The sequence below is a fragment of the Podarcis filfolensis genome, assembly GCF_964270895.1.
Source record: "Podarcis filfolensis genome assembly, chromosome: 13".
NCBI lineage: Eukaryota > Metazoa > Chordata > Lepidosauria > Squamata > Lacertidae > Podarcis > Podarcis filfolensis.
The window spans coordinates 18,137,503-18,163,345 of NC_139615.1; the positions used below are offsets into that span (position 1 = coordinate 18,137,503).

Here is a 25,843-nt window from a genome sequence, read left to right on the forward strand (position 1 = left end):
CCCAGCAACTAATTCTTTAACTCATGCAAATATTATTTATTATTGATTAAATGTATACATCACTTTTTCTTGCCAGAACAGCTCAAAGTGCTTACAAAGAAAACAAAAACCCAACACAGCTCAGCTGCAATTATAAAACATAAAACATACTTAATAACAGCCTCCAGAAAAATTAACGGGAGGAAAACCTGCAGCAGAATATCTAAAGTGCAGAAACAATGTACAAGTCTCTTTGTCAAAAACTAGCTTTGTGCTTTTTCTGAAGATTTTATTGAAGCTTTTTCATAATACAATAGGATAAAAGAAATTAATCTAGATAAAAACAAAAACAGGGAAAATAAAAGAAAATGCAGAGTCCTCTCTCGAAGGTAGTTTTTAACCCTTGTCACACACAGAAAATGGCGGGCTCTCCTCCTGAGAGTTTTTCCTCCTTCTCCCTGTCTCTCACCCTGGGAGATTTCCCTTCCCTGCCTCTCACTCAAGGTCCTTCCACCAACCATGTGTGTCTAATCCTTGGACCCCAATAATGACCCAGAGAAGAGGACACCAAAGGGGGAAAAGAAAAAAAAAGAGAAGAAAGCCAAGAAATCCAAGAAAAGGAGAAGAAAAGGGGATTTCTGATTTTCTATCTGTCAGTTACTTAAAATAAATTATTCAGAACATTCCTGCTAGGGTGATATCCAACTGTTCTGCTTTCTGTTAAGTAATATTTTCCCAATCTTCAGACACAAATGTCTCAAATTCATTCCTTTTCCTTTTCAGACAAACAGTCCAAGAGGGGTTCTCTAATTAGAATAATTCATAATAAATGTCAGCCACGAAGTAATGCCTCTGGTGTATGTTTCAGAAGATTATCTTGTTTTCTATAAGTTACAATAATTTAAGAAGATGGATTGAAAATAAGGTTTATAGCTGTAATGCTATGAGATAAGGATTTGCTGGATGAATAATTTGAACTGGAATACAAGAAGGGGAGGTATGAGGAGGTCAAGGAAATATGTTATTGGAAAATATGACATGAAATTTATGTGTTTTTAATATTTTTTCTTTTTAATCTTTTTTCTCTCTTTTTTCTTTTTCTTTTTGATTTGTATAAAATGGAAAATCTCAATAAATATCTTTAAAAAAAAAAAAGATTATCTTGTTTTCTGATCACCGCAACACAGCTGAAGATTTCAGGGATATAGTTATCACATTGTAATTTTCTGTTTGTTTCAGAAGGTCTACGCAGAATGACCACTCCTCACATCAAATGGGGGTCACCTTTTGCGTGGTCGTGCACAGCCCCCATGATCCCATGTGGCTCCCGGCAGTACAGCCTGGATTGCCCCCCCCCCCCGCCGACTGGACACCTGGAGGTAGCCGCCTCCCTCTGCCAGTTACACAATCCCAGCTGGGGAGGCGTTGCCAGGAGAGAGGTGGTCAGGTAGGGGGAGGGATCACCCAGCCCACGCAATAGTGGGCAGAACTTATATGGGAGTTCTCAGTCGGACCCAGAGCTTCTCCCACCTGCCCTCCCTCAGTTAAGCCTTCTTTTGCAGGTTAACCTCTTCTCCACAGGTACACGGGCACTGCTATGCTGTGGTCGCTGTTGAAGGGCCAGAAAGGAATTTTCCTGTATTAGCTGGGTTTGCCTTCCCTGTAGCAAAATGTCACAACTTTGGCGGTTTCAGGCCTTGGGCGGAATCCTTTAGTTTGTCTTCCCAAATGGGGGGGGGAGGGCTGGAAGTGGTGACCCATGTACCCCTTGCGGCAGTGATCCCAGGGTTCCCCGTTAAAGGGGTCTTGAAGGGAGGAATTGGCCATACACTGAGAGGTTGTCATTGCTCTCCTCTGCGACGGCGGCAAAATGGGGGGCAGGCTCTCTGCTTGAACATATGTTCTCCGGAGCCAGCCCAATCCCCACACATTCTGGATAACCCTGATGTTCCTCAGATTCCCAGCCAGGGATTGGGAGGGATAAATGCCCAATGCCTGAGCCAAGGTCTCCCTGAAGCTTTACTAAACTTGTGGCCAAATTTTAATCCCATAAACACGTTGTCTTGAGTCATTATTCCACTCGGGTGTCACCCAGGGTTGGGGGGGTCTAGGCCTGTCGCGCAAATGATTTAGTTATTCAGTTAAAAGTGGAAGAGGATGTTGGAGGGTGAAGCAGCTATTCCTGCTCCTGTATCTCCAAAATCTGTTGCCATTGCTTAGCAGCCTTCTCAGGGCACTAGGTAGATGATCATAAAACAATGTTGGCACACTAACATCTGGGAGAATCTGCCTGGTCAAATGGGAAATGAGTCTTTAAATTTTAACTTTACAAAGCAGTAAATCCAACTGCTGTTCCCAGTTGGGAATGGGCAAATCTGGGAATTTTGGGTTCTCACATTTCCAGTCTATGTTTGGTTCTCCAAATTTCTGTATGTGGTTTTTTTAAAAAAAAAAGGCAACAGGCAGATGGCTTGTGATACGAAGGACTGTTCAAGATGGTGAGATGAGAGTAAGTGGCAACGGAAAAAAGGCTGAGAAAGCGGAAGGAGGAAGTCAGGATGGAGGACAAAAGAACTGCTGGAAGGGAGTTGGAGAAAAAAGCACCAGCAGGTGACAAAGAGAGAAAGGAGGTGCTGAAAGTTAGGGAAAGTGAGAAAATGACAGAAAGGATTTTTTAGATAAGCAAATGCAAAGCTAATTGTGATGGTCACTTACCTTCACCAAAGAAATGGTCCCAGAAATCAAAGAGAGAATGCAACCACTGAAAGGCTTCAAAAGTTTAACTAATAATACATGAAAGATTGATTCACTTGCACTGGGGGGGGGGGGGGAATCATGCCAATATCCCTGTGTGTGATATGTGGTATATCCTAGTGCTATTAATTTTAAATTAAAAGTGAAAATGTAGAAGTGAATCCCTTGTTCTGGGTCTGGACTGGTTGAAGACCACTGTTCTAGAGACTATTGTCTCTTTGACAACCCCTCAAGTAGAGTTGTGTGCCTGGTTGTTGTTGTTGCTGCTGCTGCTGTTGTTATTTTATCTTACAACTTGCTGCTACTTCTTTGTAATAAGACTTCTAATTAAAATATAATTTTAATAGGGCTTGCATAACCTCCCAGGGAACTCTTCAGCAGGGCTGGATTTAGGTTAGATGAGGCCCTAAGCTACTGAAGGTAATGGGGCCATTTATATGTCCAGCTGTCCTTTGTCAACAACAAATTGCCACTGGTTTTTTGTGTTGAATATATGCTATATGGTAATTTATGGACCTAATAGGTATCTAAAGCCATCTGCACATAACAAATAGTAGCCTACACAACACAATACACTGTTGCTGTATGTAGGTTTTATTTTATTTGTTTTTTTATCTTATATTTTGAAAATGTATAGCCAGTTTCCCCCCTCCCCATTTAATTGGAGCCCCAAAGAGAGTGTAGCACTAAGCTATAGCTTGTTTATATGTAAATCCAGCACTGCTCTTCAGTATTCACCTACAGTATTTAGCCAATTGCCTGAACACAGTGTATCTAATTAGACAAGAATCAGCAGCTATCTGCTCAAACTTCTGGCTTCTGGACTTGAGAAGATTTCTTGGACAGCAGAGGGGAGAGGTCTGCTGGAATCCCAATCCATTCAGGCAAAAAAATTGCTGAGGGCTTGAAGCGCTTGCGGACAGGTGAGTCTGGGAGGGTGTAGTTGGCCAAGTAGATTGTCTTCCCACCAGCCAGGTAGCCGGCCCAGAGGCCAAAAGTGCCAATTGTCATTATTGTGTGGTTGCAATGAGCAAGGAGAGCAAAATCCCTCCCTGGAGAGGACTCGCGCCCATCCCCAGAAAAATACACATCCCCCCTGGAGGCATTGATGTTTTCTTTGCACCACTCCATCCCATTGCTGGTCACCACAAAGATGGGATTGGGGTACTTCTCTCTGAAATAGTTCATGGCTTTCTCCAAATAGCCTCTGTCAGCCACCACACCTTTCCAGCTGGGCATCACATGGACATAATCCCCTCTGCGGACATGCACGCCAACATATGTCACCTCCCGGTGCTGCCCCCGTAGCTCCTGAAGATATTGATTGGCTTCTTCCTTGATGTGGTCATGGAAGGAGAACTGCTGAAGTATCTCTTGGCGGATATGCTGAAAAAAGGTGTAAGACCATGGGTAGCCCGTCAGCCGGACGTACTGGCCTTTGATGTGTTTATAATCCTCTGACATCCAATTATGCAGAGGGAAGTTCTTCCAGCGGATCTTTTTAGCCACTTCAGCATGGAGCACTGGTAAAGTGATTTGGAACATTGGTGAGAGGTACTTGTGCATGGCGGGATAAATATAAGCTTGATGTCCATTCATCTTGGCTAAGGCATAGAGGGTGGCATATTGCCCCATCTGGTTCCCAAAACGGCCAGCAGAGTTCACTGTCCATATGCCACTATCTATGATCTTAGAGGATGACCTGAAAGAATTACAGGTGGTGGTGGTGGTAATGAGGGAAGCTGGATGTCCCCTCCCTGGGAAATTAGATGAATTCTTGAAGCTGATCCTCCACCTCTGATATGGCATCTTGTCATATAGATGCAAAAATGCAGAGAGGGACAGGAGACTGAAAAAGTAGAGGAAGAATAAGAGGGCACGTTGGCTGAAGGAACATCTTTGTGGGAGATGCATAGCTGCACAATAGGAACACCTAAAGGAAGAGCAAAGTAGAGTGAAAAGACAGGTAGGATCTACACACAGATCACAACCACCGATATGTCATCTTTATTGTAGCTATCCTTCCCCATAGCAAAGAATTTAGCCTACTCCAAATTTCCAGGTCTTTTTTTATTTCTATGCATATTTGGGTATAGTTATCATTAGATAAATTTATGTTTTTTACCGTAATCCAGATTACTAAATATTTAACTTGGTTTGTAATCGTTAGCCATATCTTATTTACTAGCTCTATTCTTTCTTGTTCATTCATATTTTTCACTAATAATTTTGTTTTATTTTTATTCAATTTAAAGCCCGAAACCTGTCCAAATTTATTCATTTTTGCCATTGCTTCTGTTATACTTTCTGTTGGGTTTTCTTTCTTTTCTTTTTTTTAATAATTTTTATTAACTGGCCAATCACGTCAAATTAAATCACATCAAATAAATTCTAAATTACAAAGCCAAATTTTTTTAAATTTTGTTGGGGGAACCCATACTTCAAGATCCAAAGGGGGATTCAGATCATCTTCTTATTACTGCGTTAATGTCCAAATCAGTCCCAATCAGTCCAAACAAAATTCATAATTCTATTCAGTCTTATCTTGGTGTTTCCACATCATATCTTGTTCATATAATTTCTATTTTTCCTTTACGATCTCTTCTGTTAGTCTCCTTAAGCCGATAAGCAAAATAATAATCCTGTGTGGATTTCCCGTTCCTCCACTAAGTCCAGATGGTTTCCATATATCTCCTTCGTAGATAACATCGCTCTTTCCATCATAAATTTGGCATTTGTCACATAAGTCCCACCGAGACGTATGTAAACAACTCTATTTCTCTCTTTCTCCTCCCAGGCCCAAGAGCTCCAACAATGCCTCCCAAAATGGCGACGGCATTTTTAACTCCGTCATTCCAAAACTCTTAGCTTTCCAGCTTCGTCTTGAAACATTGCTTTGGTTCGAAAGTTTATCTCCACACAGCCTTAAATCCACAGCTTAAGTCCTTAGTTCCTGACTCATTTGGGGAGGGGATTCTTCTTAAATCACGTAATGAAAGGCAGGTTTTTTTTCCCCTCCCCCCTCAAGTCATACCGTATCTTGACGTATCTTCTCATATTTTATTCTTGTCTTGTTATCAGAGATCTCTTCTGTCAGCAGTCTTTACTCCCCTTTTTCCTCGAAGCATGTGCAATTTATCTCGTCCAAATTGTTTCTTTTGAAGATGCTTGCAACTAGCAGGCGGATCAGGGACGGCGTTCAGGAGTGCCGAAATCCCACAGGAGGGCTTTGTGCCTAGTGCCCCCACCCCCACAAATTCGGGGGTGGTATAGGGCACAGCAGGCAAGGGCCGTCCCCCCCACCATCCTGGGGGGGGTTAAGGAGGCTAATTACCCCCATCATAGCCTCCAAATTACCTCGTGTGGGTCGGAGAGATGTTACTGTCAGCCATCTTCCGATGCGCCACCTAGTGGCCCCCCTTTCTGTTGGGTTTTCTGCCGTAATGATGAGGTCGTCAGCAAATGCTTTTCATTTGTAAGATCTATATCCCAATTTGATTCCTTTTATTCTTGTTTCTTCTCTAATTTCCTTTAATAATGTTTCCAATATTGTTATATATAAAAGTGGTGATAGCGGGCAGACTTGCCTGGTGCCTTTAGAAATATTAATTTGGCTTTTTGATTTTTACATATCGTTTTTATGCCGCATCCTATTTTCTCTCTTACTCCATTACATTGATAGTTTTCACCATAAATTCCGAGGACACATTATCAAAAGCTTTTCGGCATCTACCAGCATCAGTGCAGCTTTTTGTATCAGGCCTCATGGCTAAATATTCTAATATGTTAATCACCATTCTTGTGTTATTATACATTTGCCTCCCTGGAAGGAAGCCCGCTTGATCACCATTGATAATTCTTCTCAAAATCTTTTTAAATCTATTAGCCAATATCCCTGCAAATAATTTATAATCTGAATTTAGTAAAGAAATTGGTCTTACAAAGCAATTTTAATTCATATATAGTTAATATGTAGCCCCCTAGAATGATACGTATTTAGAATTCCAGCCTTACAGGCTAGGAGGAACAACTGCAGTGCTTGGACTTTGGGGGTGCAATTTATTGGATGGAAATGTGATGTCTCTGTCTCTCAGCTTCACCTGCCAAACAACACTCCATTTTCTTCATTGTTCAACTTCTCTCGCACCTAGACTTTCCTTCCTTTTGGTCTTCTCTCTCTCTCTCTCTCTCTCTCTCTCTCTCTCTCTCTCTCTCTCACACACACACACACACACACACACGAGCAAAGAGATCACCCAGCACTATCCCTCAGCTGCTGATAATTGAAGGATTAAATTGGAGAACTAACCTGCAGTGATTCTCCAAAGATGTTCTATCAGGTCAGAATTCAAGAAAAGTCAAGCTTTGTTTTCTCTGCCTATATGTGGGATTGTGAGTCGCGCTCCCTGGATACTGCAATCATCATCAAACCTTTATTGCATTAGCAAACAGCCATAGCAGGATAAGACAAAAATGCTAGAGAGAAGCAACCTAACAAGATTCAAACGATACTGCAATAGTATAAGGAAGGGCCATGGGTAACTGCTTTACACTGACTGCTGTTAACATAATTTTTACAAGTGAGTTTGACTTCTGTACAGACTCATCATGAAACCCAGCTGAAGATTTCAGGGATATAGTTATCACATTGTAATTTTTGTTTGTTTCAGCAAGTCTACGCAGAAATGATTTAGTGAATCGGTTAAAAGTAGAAGAGGAAGTTGAAGGGTGAAGCTGCTGTTCTTGCTCCTGTATCTCCCAAATCTGTTGCCATTGCTTAGCAGCCTTATCAGGGCACTCACTTCTCATGTTCATATGGCTCTGTGGTCTAAATGGTGTTTCCGTGCACTCTGGTTTCCGTCACTGTGTCCCGTTGCACCAAAAGCGGTTTAGTCATTCTGGCCACATGACCCGGAAAGTCTCTTTGACTGGACTTCATCGTCCAGGGTTCCTTTACCGGCTAAGTCAAGTTTGGGCGTGGCATGTTCTTTGAACCAGGCTACTGGAAGGCTGATATCTTCTTCAAAGTCCCAGGAGCTCACAAACTCATCAGCTGCTTTGTTCTGTGACTGGATACACTAAGATTCAGGTAGGTAGCACTGTTGGTCTGATGCAGTCGAAATACATATAAATAAATAAATAAATAAATAAATAAATTGTCCACTAGTACCTTAGAGACCAACTAAATTTGTTCTTGGTATAAGCTTCTGTGTGCATGCACACTTCTTCAAATACCAAGAACAAACTTAGTTGGTCTCTAAGGTGCTACTGGACAATTTTTTAATTTTTTATATATATTTGGATACACTAAGTCGCTTAAGTAACTTGGTCTGGTAACTAGGTGATTCCGCACATCCTGGAAAAGTATACCTTGGAGGTTTAACATGAGACAGAATCCAGATCCACCCCTCACCCCACCCCAGCTTCAAAATATTAAAGTGAGATTCAATCTCATTCACCACAGCAGTGCTCCTAAGGATCCAATAATCTGCTTGAGGAGGCATCAGAAAACACATGTTCACATAGTCCAGGCTAAACACAGCATGAAAAATATGTCCATTTGTGGGCTCCTACTTCTTGCATGCAGTGACTGCACACTGATAAGAGAAGTTTTTTTGTCATGGGGTGCTGGTTGGTTAAAAAGGCAACCCATCTCCTCAGATCAAAGGAAACGATATATGATAGGAAACAGCTACGCTGCAGGCGAGTGTGATAGTTCAAATGCCGCAGCCTCCAGAGGAGATCTTCCTTCATGGGACATTAGAAAAGGACACCCCTGGCTACTTGGCTGAATGGTCTTTCAGCATGAAGTTCTCTTTCAGCATTTTCTTCCTGGGTTAGTATCACTGATGATCAGTGCAGTGGCTGGGTGGGAGGACCAGAGACCCAGCTTTGGTTCCTGCTGTTCAGATACCTTTTTATTAATAGAATCCTCTCCTTTCCAGAATGGTGGCTGCCTGGTCAGAGGCGAGTACTTGGAGTTGAGTATCAGCAGACAAGAGAATATTAATTTGGGAGGGTAGTGGGACGGGACAAAACAGGAGCTCAGTGCCATGGCCTCCCTTTCTCCCAAGGCTGTTTTTCTGACATCTTAATGGCCAGCTGTACTTGCCAACCCTGACCTCACTGGTTCTGCAGCTCCACCCAGCTTTCCCTCTGGTCGACCTTTATAGGTTTGGCATCTCCGTCGGTTCCTGCCAGAGCAGATGCTTGCTTTCAAACACATTTCTGAGTGCTTTTGTTGTCGTTGTTTAGTCGTTTAGTCGTGTCCGACTCTTCATGACCCCATGGACCAGAGCACGCCAGGCACTCCTGTCTTCCACTGCCTCCTGCAGTTTGGTCAAACTCATGCTGGTAGCTTTGAGAACACTATCCAACCATCTTGTCTTCTGTCGTCCCCTTCTCCTTGTGCCCTCCATCTTTCCCAACATCAGGGTCTTTTCCAGGGAGTCTTCTCTTCTCATGAGGTGACCAAAGTATTGGAGCCTCAGCTTCACTATCTGTCCTTCCAGTGAGCACTCAGGGCTGATTTCCTTCAGAATGAAGAGGTTTTATCTTCTTGCAGTCCATGGGACTCTCAAAAGTCTCCTCCAACACCATAATTCAAAAGCATCAATTCTTCAGCGATCAGCCTTCTTTATGGTCCAGCTCTCACTTCCATACATCACTACTGGGAAAACCATAGCTTTTACCTTTGTCGGCAAGGTGATGTCTCTGCTTTTTAAGCTGCTATCTAGGTTTGTCATTGCTTTTCTCCCAAGAAGCAGGCGTCTTAATTTTGTGGCTGCTGTCACCATCTGCAGTGATCATGGAGCCCAAGAAAGTAAAATCTCTCACTGCCTCCATTTCTTCCCCTTCTATTTGCCAGGAGGTGATGGGACCAGTGGCCATGATCTTCGTTTTTTTGATGTTGAGCTTCAGACCATATTTTGCGCTCTCCTCTTTCACCCTCATTAAAAGGTTCTTTAATTCCTCCTCACTTTCTGCCATCAAGGTTGTGTCATCTGCATATCTGAGGTTGTTGATATTTCTTCCGGCAATCTTAATTCCGGCTAGGGATTCATCCATCCCAGCCTTTCGCATGATGAATTCTGCATATAAGTTAAATAAGCAGGGAGACAATATACAGCCTTGTCGTACTCCTTTCCCAATCTTCCTTCCAAATTTTGAGCCACTGCTACCATACCTAGGGGAAAGTAATGAAGAGGGTCAGGATGCAGGACTCCAGGCAGCTCCAAGTGAGCAATCTCTTCCAGTGGAGGTTGAAAGCAAATGGAGCATTTTACGGCCTCTTTCCACAGACTGTCTCTCCCAGGCGCTACACTCTTGTGGAGAGAGGGAACTCTTATCTAGTTTTAGCTCTGCTTAGTCTTTGTATATTTGCAACTTACACCATCAAGCACCCAGAATGAGTGTTGGGTATTCTCCAGCTTTTGCATTCTTTGTTCTCTTGAGATTTCCAACCCTGGCTGAAGATTTCTTCCAGTTTTCCAGCCAGAGCTAGGAAGGATCACGTTCTACAGAGTTGATAGACAGGAGCAGCAGCAAGGAAGAGAAAGTGGGGAGACTCTTTATGTGGGTCAGGAACTGAGCCAGGAAGATGACATTTTTCATATTTGACATCAATTTTTCATATTTGACATCATTTTTCATATTTGACAGCTCCCCCTTTGCCATGTATGAGGTTCTGCTGCCTGTGTTCATGATATTGTACAACTACTGATTATGGTGAACTTGTATGTGATGGTATGTATTGTGCAAAATGTGTAGGCAAGTATATTAGGTCAGTTAGGGGGAAATTGTGTGGTTGTGATGTTGGAAGTGAGTGGTGATTGGATAGGAGTTTTGAAAGAGAGTTGAATACTGGGGGGGGTATTATTTCTGTCTGTTATTATGGTGTGTATTTTTTACTTTAGGACGCAGGTGGCACTGTGGTTTAAACCACAGAGCCTAGGACTTGCTGATCAGAAGGTTGGCGGTTCGAATTCCCGCGACGGGGCGAGCTCCCGTTACTCGGTCCCTGCTCCTGCCAACCTAGCAGTTCAAAGGCACATCAAAGTGCAAGTAGATAAATAGGTACTGCTCCGGAGGGAAGGTAAATGGCTTAGCCATGCTGGCCATATGACCCGGAAGCTGTACTTTGGCTCCCTCGGCCAGTAATGCGAGATGAGCGCCGCAACCCCAGAGTTGGCCACGACTGGACCTAATGGTCAGGGGTCCCCTTTACCTTTACCCTTATTCTTTGCTTTTTTATTGTAGACCACCCTGTGATCTTCAGATGAAGGGTGGTATAGAATTTTAATTAATAATCATAGTAATAATAATTGACCAGCCATGCTAGAAGTAGTCATCATTCAGGAGCTTTGTATATGCAGTGGCAGTGAAAATATTAAACACCTAGTAGTAACCCAGCTGTGGACTGTACCCCTTAGAGAAAAGATGATACAGGAGAGTTGAGTTGAATCAATGGGTGGTGCTGGCCTGAGTATGGCAATCTCAAAGATACCAGCTGAAGCCACAGGAGCATTGACAGTACAGTGGTACCTCAGGTTACATACGCTTCAGGTTACATACTCCTCTAACCCAGAAATAGTGCTTCAGGTTAAGAACTTTGCTTCAGGCTGAGAACAGAAATCGTGCTCCGGCGGCACGGCGGCAGCAGGAGCCCCCATTAGCTAAAGTGGTGCTTCAGGTTAAGAACAGTTTCAGGTTAAGTATGGACCTCCGGAACGAATTAAGTACTTAACCCGAGGTACCACTGTATAGATGACACAGTTTCCTCAAGCCTAGTTGAGATGAGGGTGAGTGATTTTCCTAGAAACTGCAGCTAGGGAGGAAAAGTTTATTGTAGTTTCCACAGAGGCCCTGTCCAATAAAAATACACACACACACACACACCAGTGTTAAAAAAGATAAAACACTTTCCCAAATCCTAGTTGCTTTTTAAACTGTTATTTGATTTGTTTTCCAACCAAGCGGTACATAAATTTTATGAAATGCTACATTTTACTAAGTCATAAAAATCCGATAATCAGTGGATGGTGGCTTCCCATAGGATCATTTTTATTTAAAATATGGAAATTGGCAGCACAACAGCCATGGTAAATGGGTGTCCCCTAACCTGTCTCTTAGCTCCTGCTTGGAAACAGGAGTGGCATTTTGTCATAGAAATCACATCAGTGATAAAGTTATTTGGCATGCCTCCCACTGACACCATCAGCATGGCATTTATGATAAAAAGTGGGGTGCAATGCCTAAGGAATCGAAGGAGACAATGCAGGCACTAGCACAGCAGCTTTTCCGAGCCAACACTGAAAGACTAGTTTAGTCCAAAAAATTTTTTGGGAGCCATCAAAAGGGAGTGCTATCTACCTTTCCAGTTCTGCGTGAACCCAGCGCTTGTTCCTGACAATCTGCCACCTAAATTGGAGATATAGCTCCAAAAATAGCACCCTCCCTCTTGAGCTGAAAAATGAAGAAATTTCTACCCAGTACTCGGTCTCTGTTGAGGAAAATTAAAAGAATGAAGACTTCTCCATCAAATGGCTAATCGTTTAGGGAAAATCCAGACTGGAAGCGTTTGGAATAAATGATTCCAGTGTTCTTTTTTTTTTTTAAGGGGGTACCCAAGGGTACGCAGTACTGGCACCTCTGTTATTATTGTTGTTAAAAAGTGTAGCACTTAGTATAACAACTTCATGGTGAGTACCAGCACCTATTTTTCAAGGGGGGGGGAGCACTGAATACCTCAATATAGTGAGGATAACCATTTTGGTTAGAGCTAGTCTATCCATTAGAGTGAAATCTTCCAATTTCCATCTCATAATATCCTTGCTGGTTGTCTCCCACAGTTTTTAAAAATTGCACTTAAGGAATCGAATTAAGTCTCACTGGAATATGTTTGATACCCAGGTTGAGTGTATGCAACCAGTGGAGGGGAAAAGTCTGGATTATCATTACAAAGAGCCACATGCAGGACCAGAAGAATATTTTGTCCTTGTTGTTGTTTCTTCTTCCTCTTTTGTTTGTTTTGCCAATTTTCCCCAAAACAAACAAACAAACAAACAGATATTTTCCGGCCAGCAAGACAGTTGTCACTGTTGAATGGTTTCTTTAAATTTGAAGGTTCGTTATCGTTCCACAAGATGTGTATGTCTTTAAGGGCCAGAGCAAATAACGTGACCTAGTTTTACAGCTGTGAAGCAGTATAGCAGGTGCTGTTAAGTTGTCTTAATTAAGCTGTGTCAGCAATTGGGCATAGTATATAAAGAGCAGCACCTAGCTCTCTCAGTACCCTGGTGGTTGGGTCATGCTTATTGATATATTATAATGTAAAAGGAGTTTTTGTTTTTGTTATTAAAGCCTAGCTAAAGTTATTTTGAGTTCCTTGTAATGTGTGGTCTCCCCAGCAAGCTCTCTGCGGCGCAACTAATCTGCAAATAGACAACAGTCACAGCCCTTTATCCTCCACTTTTTCTTTCCTGATGCTATTTTAAAAATTGGTATAGGTGGGGAGAAATCTCATCTGACTTGCTAACTGGTTCTCTGAACTTGGGTTTGCCCAGGTATGGTGCTGGACTCATCTATTGCAGAAGCGGGACAGCTGGAGATTAGGCTGGTATATGGTACAAGTCATTGCAATGGAATGGTTGAATTTCTCCATAATGGCCAATGGGGCACCATTTGTGATGACGACTGGGGCATCGAGGAAGCCACAGTTGTGTGCCAACAGCTAAGATGTGGACCTGCAATATCAGCCACACTTGAAGCACAATTTTGGGGGGGAACTGGACCCATCTGGCTGGATGAGGTCCGATGCTCAGGGACAGAATCAGAACTCAGTCAGTGTCCTGCAAGCAACTGGGGAGAGCATGACTGCACACATGAGGAAGATGCTGGTGTTGTCTGCTCAGGTAAGTTGATCACTTATGTCAAGCCTTCTTTTGTTTGCTTTTTACATTATCATGTACATTGTCATGTACATTAGAGTTGTCAGTTGACCAGAAAATGTATCCTGAATGAATCCTGTTCCTTTTAGGCCAGCCTGATATGCAAGATCTTGCAAGTGAAGCTTTTCATGGGCTGGAAAGAAGCATAATTACCTCACAATGCGTACATGACCAATTGCTTTTAAAACCCCAAATCAGAGACCAGTAATAAAATTGTCAATCCCAGATGTGACCAAGTCTTCCCAAGATTAATTTACTAGCTACTTTCTAGATGGTGATTTTTTTTTCTTTTGAAAGTATTGTTGACAGGTAAAAGGAGAATGAGGGGACAGCTGGCTCTCTGAAGTGGTAAATAAAGCACTGTGCAAGCCCTGCCCCCTGATGCAGGTAGAGTCTAGGCTTGGCAATCCAAATTCAGATTCTGAACTCCGAATCTTCAGAACTGCCATTCACTTCCATTCACTCTTTTGGTCATAACTTTTGTTTTTACACTTCTGAGCATTAAATTTGGAGAAACTGTAGTTCTTTGATATGGAATTAACCCCAAGAACAGTCAGAAACATAGCCCCAGGGTTGATGTTGGTTTTTTAAAAAAAATAGTTTTCATTAAATATTTTATTGTGTTACAAAACAAACAAATAAGGAGAAGTACATACTGCATCTCTATTTTGATTCATATTTTTTTAAGTCACTTAAATCAAATATAAAAAATACTGCTTTTCCCCTAGCCTCTCTTCCACTTTTCCAAGTCTCCCCTTCAATCTGCCTGAATTCTCAAAGCAAAAAGCCTGCCTCACAGGAAGCAGGGCTATTTTTAGCCTTATGGCTTGTCCCTTTATCTTATCCACTGTCCCGCTTTCAAAATGATCGTGCAGAAGAGAACTACATCTTGTCTCATGTGCTACCTCACTCTCTGGAATTTCCTTTCCTCAGGCATGACGTTAGATTCAGATGCTGAAGACTCAAGTCGAGTGGAAATCAGGCTGGTGAATGGTTCAAATCACTGCAGGGGAAGAGTTGAATTGCTGCATAATGGCCAGTGGGGCACAGTATGCGGTCACTATTGGGACCTTGAGGATGCCAGAGTTGTATGCCGGCAGTTGGGCTGCGGAGATGCAGGATCAGCCCTACAGAATGCAGAATTTGGAAGAGGCACTGGCCCCATATGGCTGGATGATGTCCGATGCACAGGGACAGAATCAAATCTCTATCAATGTCCCAAAATGCCATGGGGAGAACATGACTGCAGACATGAGCAGGATGCAGGTGTTGTGTGCTCAGGTGAGTTCATAAACTATGAATTGATCCTACATGTTGGTTTTCACATTATCAGGATTTATTTCAAATATTTACAGCCTGCTCTTCATGGCTAAGAAGGCATCTCAAAGCAGATTACAATTCTGAAAAACGAAAGGAAAAACCCAGCATTAGTCATAATAAAGCATAATAGGGAAAGTGAAACCATAGAATACTTTAAAAGATTTTTAAAAACCCATAACAAGTCAAAACAGAAGAAAAATTCCATGTGTATGTGTACATATGTCAGGAAATCATCCAGTCGTCTTGAAACAAGGTAACAGATGCTTATTTTGTTATTTCTTTAAAATATATTTTCACACATACTGATTCCAAAATGGTGCTTATTCCAAAATAAACATGCTTATTGCCAGAAAAAGTAAACTTCGGCCTCCGCCAGACAGTTCCTGGGTTTTTCAGGTTGGATTCAACCACATACTGGCAAATTCAGGCTGTGAAATTAAATCTGAGTGGGAGAGGTTGTGCCACACCCCCACACCACGCCAAAGGATCAGACTTTTTGCCATGAGGAGAATAATGGAAGAATGCACTGGGTAGTTTGAGATGTCATCCAGCTTTCCCTCAAACCAATCAGCATCACTGCTCAATAAACAAGTCCGTCAACCCAGTCAGGGTTGGGAAACTGCCATTTGCTTGTTTTGTTCTTCTTGCATATCAGGAATGTAGAAGCAGATGTAGAGCATGGAATAGCAGGGGCGGGGTGGGTCAGTGGAGAGAAACACTGTGTGATCCACAACTGATTGCAGAAGGGTTGGCAGATGTATGTCCATGGTCCGAAATTACCAAGCTTCACTAGTGATAAATATGGTTCTTTGGCATATGAAAGACCTTCAAACTGCTTGGCTTCTTTTTCTCCCACTCAGTCCTGCAGGTACATTAGCATGGAGGAATGGCTCCACCAACACACTTCAGCCAGGATAGCTCATTGGAACCTCCACAGTCAGAGGCAGGATACTGGGCATTTAAGACAAAGAATATAGGATGGTCACCACTGCTATGTGGGGCTTGTGAGCAGCTAATGGCATCTAGAGGCTGTGGGTGGTCTTATCTGGCTGATCTTACCCAGCAAGCTAGTAGTTATGCCCTTTTAAGCTATCCACTTTTTCTATCCTGATGCTACTTTCAACATAATTGCACAAAGGACAACTTACCCACTCCTCTTACCCACTATCCTGAATTTGCTTCACCCAGGTCTGAAGCGTTCAACAGATATTGCAGGTTTAGGCCCCGTGGAAATCAGGCTGGTGGAAGGTCAAAGTCGCTGCAGTGGAAAGGTTGAAATTTTCCTTAATGGTCAATGGAACATTGTTTGTGACGATGGCATGAATATTGAGAAAGCCAGAGCTATATGCCAACAGCTAGACTGTGGAGATGTAATCCTCTCTACAAAGGAGGAACGATGGAGAAAAAGAACTGACTTTATCACACTAAGAGACAGCATTTGCGCAGGAACAGAATCAGCCATCCATCAGTGCCAAGGAAGGCTTTCAAAAATCTTAAACCCGTGTCAATATGCTGTTCTTGTGTGTTCAGGTAAGTTCATAAACTAAGGCTTGATTTCCACTTTCCCAGTCCCTGAAGGCAGCCAGTGCCAGTGCTTTGCCAGACCTGTTCCTATTCTCACAACACAGACCATAATTGTTGTCAAAAATCATACAAAATCACATGATTTGGAGACATATAGAGGGGGAAGAGACTGAGGGCACAGAATTGTCCTTTATGGCAGGGCCGCCATCTTGCCCTCAGGATCATGGGTGCCCACCGCCGCAACATGCCTGCATCTTGTGTGTGTAATGTCACATGTAAGACTCTCAATGTTTCATCGCATTTTTGGAGAGCTGCTCCTCCAAAAAAGTGATGCAAGGTTGTGCATGTGTGTGATGACACACATCTGTGTCTTCTGGCGGATCCTCTTCCTCCTCTCTGCCACCAGCAAGGCACCCTTTTTTGTGGGGAGGGGCTCAGATGCCTCCGCGTCCGAGGCCACCTCCCCTCCTGGAAAAGGGTGACTCGCTGACTGGCTGCGGAGGGCAGAGCTGAAAGACTTGTCTCGGAGGTGTTACTGCAGAGGCTGGATGGCTGCCCCTCTCCGGCTTTGCTCATTGACTTTGTGGGTGCCCAGCCTCCCACCCCAACCCATCCCTGAAGTTGGCACCTATATGGCATTTTAGGGGAAACAGGGAGCCAGCAAGACTGCAGGCAAAACTCCCAAAGGGGAAAGTTCTCGTGGAATATGGTTGAAGAGAGATCTGACAAATAATGAAGCTAGAGATCTAAGAGGGAAGAACCACCATGAATTGCCATTCTTGAATGAAGCACTTGCAGAAAGCATTTCTTGGGTTTCTGTAACCTGCTGGGGCAAGACTACAGCTATCCAACCTGTAACTAAACACACATTGTTGTTGTTGTTGTTGTTTAGTCGTTTAGTCGTGTCCGACTCTTCGTGACTCCATGGACCAGAGCACGCCAGCCACTCCTGTCTTCCACTGCCTCCCGCAGTTTGTTCAGACTCATGTTTGTAGCTTCGAAGACACTATCCAACCATCTCGTCCTCTGTCGTTCCCTTCTCCTTGTGCCCTCCATCTTTCCCAACATCAGGGTCTTTTCCAGGGAGTCTTCTCTTCTCATGAGGTGGCCAAAGTATTGGAGCCTCAGCTTCACGATCTGTCCTTCCAGTGAGCACTCAGGGCTGATTTCCTTAAGAATGGATGTGTTTGATCTTCTTGCAGTCCGTGGGACTCTCAAGAGTCTCCTCCATAATTCAAAAGCATCAATTCTTCGGCAATCAGCCTTCTTTATGGTCCAGCTCTCACTTCCATACATCACTACCGGGAAAACCATGGCTTTAACTATACGGACCTTTGTTGGCAAGGTGATGTCTCTGCTTTTTAAGACGCTGTCTAGGTTTGCCATCGCCTTTCTCCCAAGGAGCAGGCGTCTTTTAATTTCGTGACTGCTATCACCATCTGCAGTGATCATGGAGCCCAAGAAAGTAAAATCTCTCACTGCCTCCATTTCTTCCCCTTCTATTTGCCAGGAGGTGATGGGACCAGTGGCCATGTTCTTCGTTTTTTTGATGTTGAGCTTCAGACCATATTTTGCGCTCTCCTCTTTCACCCTCATTAAAAGGTTCTTTAATTCCTCCTCACTTTCTGCCATCAAGGTTGTGTCATCTGCATATCTGAGGTTGCTGATATTTCTTCCGGTGATCTTAATTCCGGCTTGGGATTCATCCAGCCCAGCCTTTCGCATGATGAATTCTGCATATAAGTTAAATAACCAGGGAGACAATATACAGCCTTGTCGTACTCCTTTCCCAATATTGAACCAGTCAGTTGTTCCATATCCAGTTCTAACTGTAGCTTCTTGTCCCACGTAGAGATTTCTCAGGAAACAGATGAGGTGATCAGGCACTCCCATTTCTTTAAGAACTTGCCATAGTTTGCTGTGGTCGACACAGTCAAAGGCTTTTGCATAGTCAATGAAGCAGAGTAGATGCCTTTCTGGAACTCTCTAGCTTTCTCCATAATCCAGTGCATGTTTGCAATTTGGTCTCTGGTTCCTCTGCCCCTTCGAAATCCAGCTTGCACTTCTGGGAGTTCTCGGTCCACATACTGCTTAAGCCTGCCTTGTAGAATTTTAAGCATAACCTTGCTAGCGTGTGAAATGGGTGCAATTGTGCGGTAGTTGGAGCATTCTTTGGGACTGCTCTTCTTTGGGATTGGGATGTAGGCTGATCATCTCCAATCCTCTGGCCACTGCTGAGTTTTCCAAATTTGCTGGCATATTGAGTGTAGCACCTTAACAGCATCATCTTTTAAAATTTTAAATAGTTCAGCTGGAATATCATCACTTCCACTGGCCTTGTTATTTGCAGTGCTTTCTAAGGCCCATTTGACTTCACTCTCCAGGATGTCTGGCTCAAGGTCAGCAACCACACTACCTGGTGTATACGAGACATCCATTTCTTTCTGGTATAATTCCTCTGTGTATTCTTGCCACCTCTTCTTGATGTCTTCTGCTTCTGTTAGGTCCTTTCCACTTTTGCCTTTTATTTTGGTAATCTTTGTACGAAATGTTCCTTTAATATCTCCAATTTTCTTGAACAGATCTCTGGTTTTTCCCATTCTATTGTTTTCCTCTATTTCCTTGCATTGCTCGTTTAAGAAGGCCTTCTTGTCTCTCCTTGCTATTTTTTGGAAATCTGCATTCAATTTCCTGTATCTTTCACTATCTCCTTCACATTTCGCTTGCCTTCTCTCCCCCGCTGTTTGCTATTTGTAAGGCCTCGTTGGACAGCCACTTTGCTTTCTTGCATTTCTTTTTCATTGGGATGGTTTTAGTTGCTGCCTCCTGTATAATGTTACGAGCCTCCGTCCATAGTTCTTCAGGCACTCTGTCCACCAAATCTAAATCCTTAAACCTGTTCCTCACTTCCACTGTGTACTCATAAGGGATTTGACTTAGATTGTATCTTACCAGCCCAGTGGTTTTTCCTACTTTCTTCAGTTTAAGCTTGAATTTTGCTATAAGAAGCTGATGATCTGAGCCACAGTCAGCTCCAGGTCTTGTTTTTGCTGACTGTACAGAGCTTCTCCATCTTTGGCTGCAGAGAATATAATCAATCTGATTTCGATGCTGCCCATCTGGTGATGTCCACGTGTAGAGTCGTCTCTTGTGTTGTTGGAAAAGCGTGTTTGTGATGACCAGCTTGTTCTCTTGACAGAACTCTATTAGCCTTTGCCCTGCTTTGTTTTGAACTCCAAGGCCAAACTTGCCAGTTGTTCCTTTTATCTCTTGACTCCCTACTTTAGCATTCCAATCCCCTATAATGAACAGAACATCCTTCTTTGGTGTCATTTCTATAAGGAGTTGTAAGTCTTCATAGAATTGGTCAATTTCAGTTTCTTCAGCACCAGTGGTTGGTGCATAAACTTGGATTACTGTGATGTTAAAAGGTCTGCCTTGGATTCTATCATTTTTGAGATTGCATCCCAGTACAGCTTTTGCCACTCTTTTGTTGACTATGAGGGCCACTCCATTTCTTTTACGGGATTCTTGCCCACAGTAGTAGATATGATGGTCATTCCAAACTGAATTCGCCCATTCCCGTCCATTTTAGTTCACTGATGCCCAGGATGTCAATATTTATTCTTGCCATCTCATTTTTGACCACATCCAACTTACCCAGGTTCATGGTTCTTACATTCCAGGTTCCTATACAATATTTTTCTTTACAGCATTGGACTTTCCTTTCATTTCCATGCATATTAGCAACGGAGCGTCCTTTCGGCTTTGGCCCAGCCGCTTCATCAGCTCTGAATCTATTTGTACTTGTCCTCCGCTCTTCCTCAGTAGCATGTTGGACGCCTTCCGACCTGGGGGGCTCATCTTCCAGCGTCATAACTTTTATATGCCTGTTGTCTTTGTCCATGGAGTTTGCTTGGCAGGGATGCTGGAGTGGCTTGCCGGTTCCTGCTCCAGGTGGATCACGTTTGGTCAAAACTCTCCACTATGACCTGTCCATCTTGGGTGGCCCTGCATGGCATAGCTCATAGCTTCTCTGAGTTATTCAAGCCCCTTCACCACAGCAAGGCAGTGATCCATGAAGGGGACACTATGATTACTTATATACTAAGTGATGTAGTGATGAAAGGTGTGGGTTGTTTTTTTTTTTTTTTAGTTTTTATCTATTGGTCTGATGTGAGTGGTGTATATAGCAAAAGGCTCTATTTTTAAGTTTGCTATGGATATATTTCTATGTTATGTTTTCTGCTTAAAAGCCTTCTAAACAGCTCACAAAACAGTATTTTTAAAAATTCCACTAAAGAGGATGGGATGGGCTCCCAGCTTCAAGCACTGACTGATTGGATGGTGCTGGAAATTTTTAAAAAGCATGGACGCTGGTCTGATCCAGCAACACGGTGGTCACTCCCCTTTTTCTCACCCACTTTTTATATCCTGTTGCTACTTTCAGAATGGTTATACATAGGATGAATTTCTGTAATCCCATTTCCTCACCCACTCTCTGGCATTTGCTTGACCCAGGTGTAGCTTCAGACTCAGATGCTGCAAACTCATCCCAAGTGGAAATCAGGCTGGCAGGAGGCTCAAGTCGCTGCAGTGGAAGGGTTGAAGTGCTCCTTCGTGGCCAGTGGGGCACTGTATGTGGTCACGGCTGGGACATGGAGGATGCCAGAGTTGTATGCCGGCAGTTGGGCTGCGGAGATGCAAGATCAGCCCTACAGAATGCAGAATTTGGAAGAGGCACTGGCCCCATATGGCTGGATGATGTCCGATGCACAGGGACAGAATCAACTCTCGGTCAATGCCCAGCAAGGTCTTGGGGGGCACTGAACTGCCGTGATCTAAATGCTGCTGCGGTTGTATGCTCAAGTAAGTTCATTATCTGCATTACTCTCGAATAAGAAGCCTTGGGAAGAAGTACCGTATTTTTTGCTCTATAAGACACACTTTCCCCCACCTAAAAAGTAAGGGGAAATGTGTGTGCGTCTTATGGAACGAATGCAGGAGGGAGGCTCTGCTCAGCGCTCCCTTTAAAGAGCTGCGTGGAGCGTGCGTGCGGCTCTTGGGGGCTTTTCCCTGAGGAGTGAGGGCAGCTGCTCTTCTCCCTCCTCGGGGAAAAGCCCCCAAGAGCTGCACACACGCTCCACACGCTCTTTAAAGGGAGCGCGGCTCTTGGGGGAGCCTTCATCCCACTGCCCGGGAGAAGCTGTGCGCGGCTATCCCATAAACCAGGACAGCAAGAGGGATCGCTGCGCAGCTATCCCTCTTGCTGTCCTGGCTCCTGGCTTAGCCGCACAAAGCTTCTTGAGGGCAGGGGGCGCCTTCATCCTGCTGCCCTGAAGAGGCTTCGCGTGGCTATCCCAGAAGCCAGAACAGCAAGAGGCTATCCCAGAAGCCAGGTCCCTCTTGCTGTTGTGGCTTCTGGGATTCAGAATATTTTTTTTCTTGTTTTCCTCCTCCAAAAATTAGGTGCAGCTTATGGTCTGGAGTGTCTTATAGAGTGAAAAATATGGTAATTCCTATCATGGAAAAGGTGCAGGTTCTTGCAGCACTGTTGTCATGGACTGACTCATACCCACCAACTGCCCCGAGCGTAACTGGTGTGCTGGCACTGGGCACAGAGCTTCTGGGGCTGTGCAGCAGGTGCCATCACTATTACATCCAATAGAAGGCAAGAAGTTGGGGAGGCGGACTTCGGCCTCACAGGGTGCACTGAAATTTGAGGCTCCAGGGTATGCAGCTGAGTGGGGAAAAGGAGTGGGACTGGCAAGGCAGGGAGTCAGGCTTGTGGCTGGCTGAAGTGAGCCTTGGTGCAAGGTGCAGGACGACTGCTGCAGGTCTCTCACTTCATATGAGCCCTGGCTCCTCTTGTTGCACTAATTCTCTCTTGGCTGCAATGCACTCCCTAGGAATAAATACCTTTGAACTCAGTGTGACTTTCTGCTGAGTAAACATGTTACACCTTACAGTGTGATGGTCTTCCCTGGCACCAATCTCGGCAAGTTTCCCAACAAGCTCTGTAGACAAACTTTTAAAAGGGTTGTTGGGTGGCAAGAGAGCTGGAATTGGGCAAAAACCTCTGACATCATTTCTTGCAGACTTGTAGGTGTCCCTCAGCTTGGTTTTTTGGCTCAGCTACACAGCTGCAAATAAAACGTTTTGAATGTGTTGTAAAGTGCAATATACAATTGTGACACTAGATGAGCTATAGCAAATTCAATGCATTTTTCAAAACGATTGAAATGGGAGTCTTAAAGTAGTTAGTGGGAGGTAGGGAGTTGGGGGGGGGGACCCTGGATTATATTCCCACATGCTAGGAGTGGAGAATGCTATCCGCAGTGGGGAAGAAATAAGGTAACGATAACTTCCAGATTATTCTAGGCTTTAGTCATGACCTGTTAAATTTTGCCATGTTCCACCCAATCACCCACCTGACCCTAAAGAGTCTGCCCTGTTCCCACCTGTCCCCAGGGTCCACCTAGGGGAAGTTGCAACTCTTTATTTTAATTTACAGTTTCATAAAATATTCCACAACAAAAAGTTACTGATAAAATAAGATAAAACAAAACAAAACATTAAAGGTTACAAACCCAGTAAATGGAGACAGTGTGTGGTATTCTACTGCATTTTACTCAGAGTAGATCCACTAACATTAAGATGACTGAGTTAGGCCCGTTAATTTCAATGGGTCAACTCCGAGTAAAACTTTATTTATACCACCCTATGAAACCATTTCTAAAATTATACAGTTTTTATTCTCTAAAATGACTGGGTCACGTGCATTGTGGAAAGCCATTTAAGTAAAATTTTTGAAAAGGTGCCAAATATCAAATTATTAGGTGCTTTTCTGATTTCAGCTGACCCCTTATTCTAGAGGGCTGGAGCTGCAGTACGAAAAGCACAGCCTCACCGCATTCTAAGCCCACATTTGGAGTATGCTGTGCTCCCCATCTGAGGAGTGCAGTTGCCAGGCAGGAAGATAGGTGTACTCATAGGTAAACTGGTCCCAAGCTGCTACTGGCTTTATATGCTGCTGCCCCTTTTTTCATCTGAGAAATGTTGGAGGGTAAGCTGGCTGGATGCAGCTCCTGACAAGTGTTCCCCTTCCCCTGCAGTTTGTCTTCTGACAAGTCATTTTTCTCACTGTGGACTGTGGTAAAATTATGCAATTACATAAGTTATGCTGCCACTATATTTTCTCACCTCATTCATTTTAGTGCAAAGGAAATACAATGGAATTGGGGAGCAAATGCCACCAATTGCATCTTTTGGGGCTTGAAAGCAACAACAGAGAATATTGATTGTATGTTCTGGTTTTATCTCCATTCTTGACATGGGATGAATCAACAAATATCTGCAATTGCTGCTTTGGTTTCTATTTGAGAGCCAGCGTGGTGTAGTCGTTAAGAGCGGTAGTCTCGTAATCTGGGGAACCGGGTTTGCGTCTCCGCTCCTCCACATGCAGCTGCTGGGTGACCTTGGGCTAGTCACACTTCTTTGAAGTCTGTCAGACCCACTCACCTCAGAGTGTTTGTTGTGGGGGAGGAAGGGAAAGGAGAATGTTAGCCGCTTTGAGACTCCTTCGGGTAGTGATAAAGCGGGATATCAAATCCAAACTCTTCTTCTTCTTCTGTTTCTATTTTCATTACAACTGACTAAAATCCCTAAGTGATCTTCCCCTCCACCTGCATGAATCTTAATATGATAATTTACCTCTACTAGCAGCAAGACATGCAAGCATTTCTGTAGGTTCCTTCCCTGGTTGTGTTACTATAAGTCTTTTTTGTTCCATCAGAGCTCCGTTTCATAAATGGCTCGAGTAACTGCTCTGGACGGATTGAGGTGTTTCACAACCAGCTGTGGGGGTCCGTTTGTGGCGCTGGCTGGGATTTACAGGATGCCAACGTTGTTTGTGGAGAAATGGGCTGTGGAAATGCCTTAAGAGTGCGAAGTGAAGCTTGGTTTGGCCAAGCATCTGGTCCCATTTGGCTGGAGAGAGTTAATTGTACAGGAGAAGAAACATTCTTCTATGATTGCCCCAGAGGTCCCTGGGGAGAGCACAACTGCAGCCACAGCCAGGATGCAAGTGTGGAGTGCTCAGGTAAGGTTCTCTCTTAGGAGTCAGTGAATCCTCTGTAGGGGGAAGTTTGGAAAATCCCAACTATCAAGTTCAAATTATTATTGCAGTATATCCAGTTCTGGGACGCAGGTGGCGCTGTGGGTTAAACCACAGAGCCTAGGGCTTGCTGATCAGAAGGTTGGTGGTTCGAATCCCTGTGACGGGGTGAGCTCCCATTGCTCTGCCCCTGCTCCTGCCAACCTAGCAGTTTGAAAGCACGTCAAAGTGCAAGTAGATAAATAGGTACCGCTCCGGCGGGAAGTTAAACGGCGTTTCTGTGCGCTGCTCTGGTTTGCCAGAAGCGGCTTAGTCATGCTGGCCACATGACCCGGAAGCTGTACGCCGGCTCCCTCGGCCAATAAAGCGAGATGAGCGCCATAACCCCAGAGTCGGCCACGACTGGACCTAATGGTCAGGGGTCCCTTTGCCTTTATAGCCAGTTCTGCCAAGAAATTGGTGCAAGATAAAAGATTTAAATATATGGATATTTAGAAGATGAATACATGCACACTCTTTCACACAGTTGTACTTGTATAGAGAGTTTTTGCACAAGTGTTAAGGGTAATCTGTGAAGAACCCCATACCCTTGGGCATGTCCTGGGTCTTTAATTCATGTGATGCCTTTTTGTTCATGGGACCTTCCTTCAAGAGGTTGCTTCACACTTTATTGAAATCTCCTGGACAACATGGAGGCTTCATGAAAGTGAATCACCCTTAGACATGTTAGATATCTTCCATTGCCTCCTTTCTTTTGCCTTGTGTCCCACCTGAAGGAAACATCTTCTGTCACTGAACCATATTACAGATGTTCACATGTTGCATTAAGTGAGTGTACACAATACACAATAGTAGAGCTGTAAAAACCAGCAAGTGTGCACTCTTTCACACAATCACTCGCACATGTGTAGAGACAGTTTTACCTGTGATTCCCTCCTGGGGTTGGGTGAGCTTGCTGTTTTGACTTTGGGGGTGAAGGAGTCCCCCAGGGCTGCAGGGAAGGGTGCCTGGGAAAGAGAGAAAGGGCAGGAGAGAAGCCCAGACAATAAAATGGCTGGTGGGCTGAGAGCATCAATGGCACCTTCTGGAAGCAAAATTCCTGGCTAAGCAACCTGACTTTATTAATCCTTTTGTGCATTAATTAGATTTAAGCCTGTTGGTTATATGAGGCTGATTATCGCACAGAAACAACAGATGTGCC

At 43.8% G+C, this 25,843-nt stretch overlaps 2 protein-coding genes across 2 annotated transcripts in view; one reads left to right on the forward strand and one right to left on the reverse strand.

The window, feature by feature from the left end:
• Nucleotides 1–3,537: 3,537 nt before the first annotated feature.
• Nucleotides 3,538–4,542, reverse strand: LOC310747353 (galactoside alpha-(1,2)-fucosyltransferase 2-like; the record flags this gene model as incomplete). The annotated part of the gene is made up of 1 exon (XM_083581718.1): nt 3,538–4,542. The coding sequence occupies one exon, from the start codon at nt 4,540–4,542 to the stop codon at nt 3,538–3,540; it is 1,005 nt and encodes a 334-aa protein (XP_083437844.1).
• A 3,912-nt stretch (nt 4,543–8,454) lies between these two features.
• Nucleotides 8,455–25,843, forward strand: part of LOC310746442 (scavenger receptor cysteine-rich domain-containing protein DMBT1-like) — a gene marked incomplete at its 5' end in the record, with an annotated part of 40,476 nt that continues 23,087 nt past the window's right edge. Inside the window, 6 exons of the mRNA XM_083580156.1 lie at nt 8,455–8,569; nt 13,299–13,646; nt 14,616–14,963; nt 16,191–16,532; nt 21,048–21,395; nt 24,322–24,627. Coding sequence (XP_083436282.1) covers nt 8,455–8,569; nt 13,299–13,646; nt 14,616–14,963; nt 16,191–16,532; nt 21,048–21,395; nt 24,322–24,627 — 1,807 coding nt within the window. The remainder of the gene's footprint in view (nt 8,570–13,298; nt 13,647–14,615; nt 14,964–16,190; nt 16,533–21,047; nt 21,396–24,321; nt 24,628–25,843) is intronic.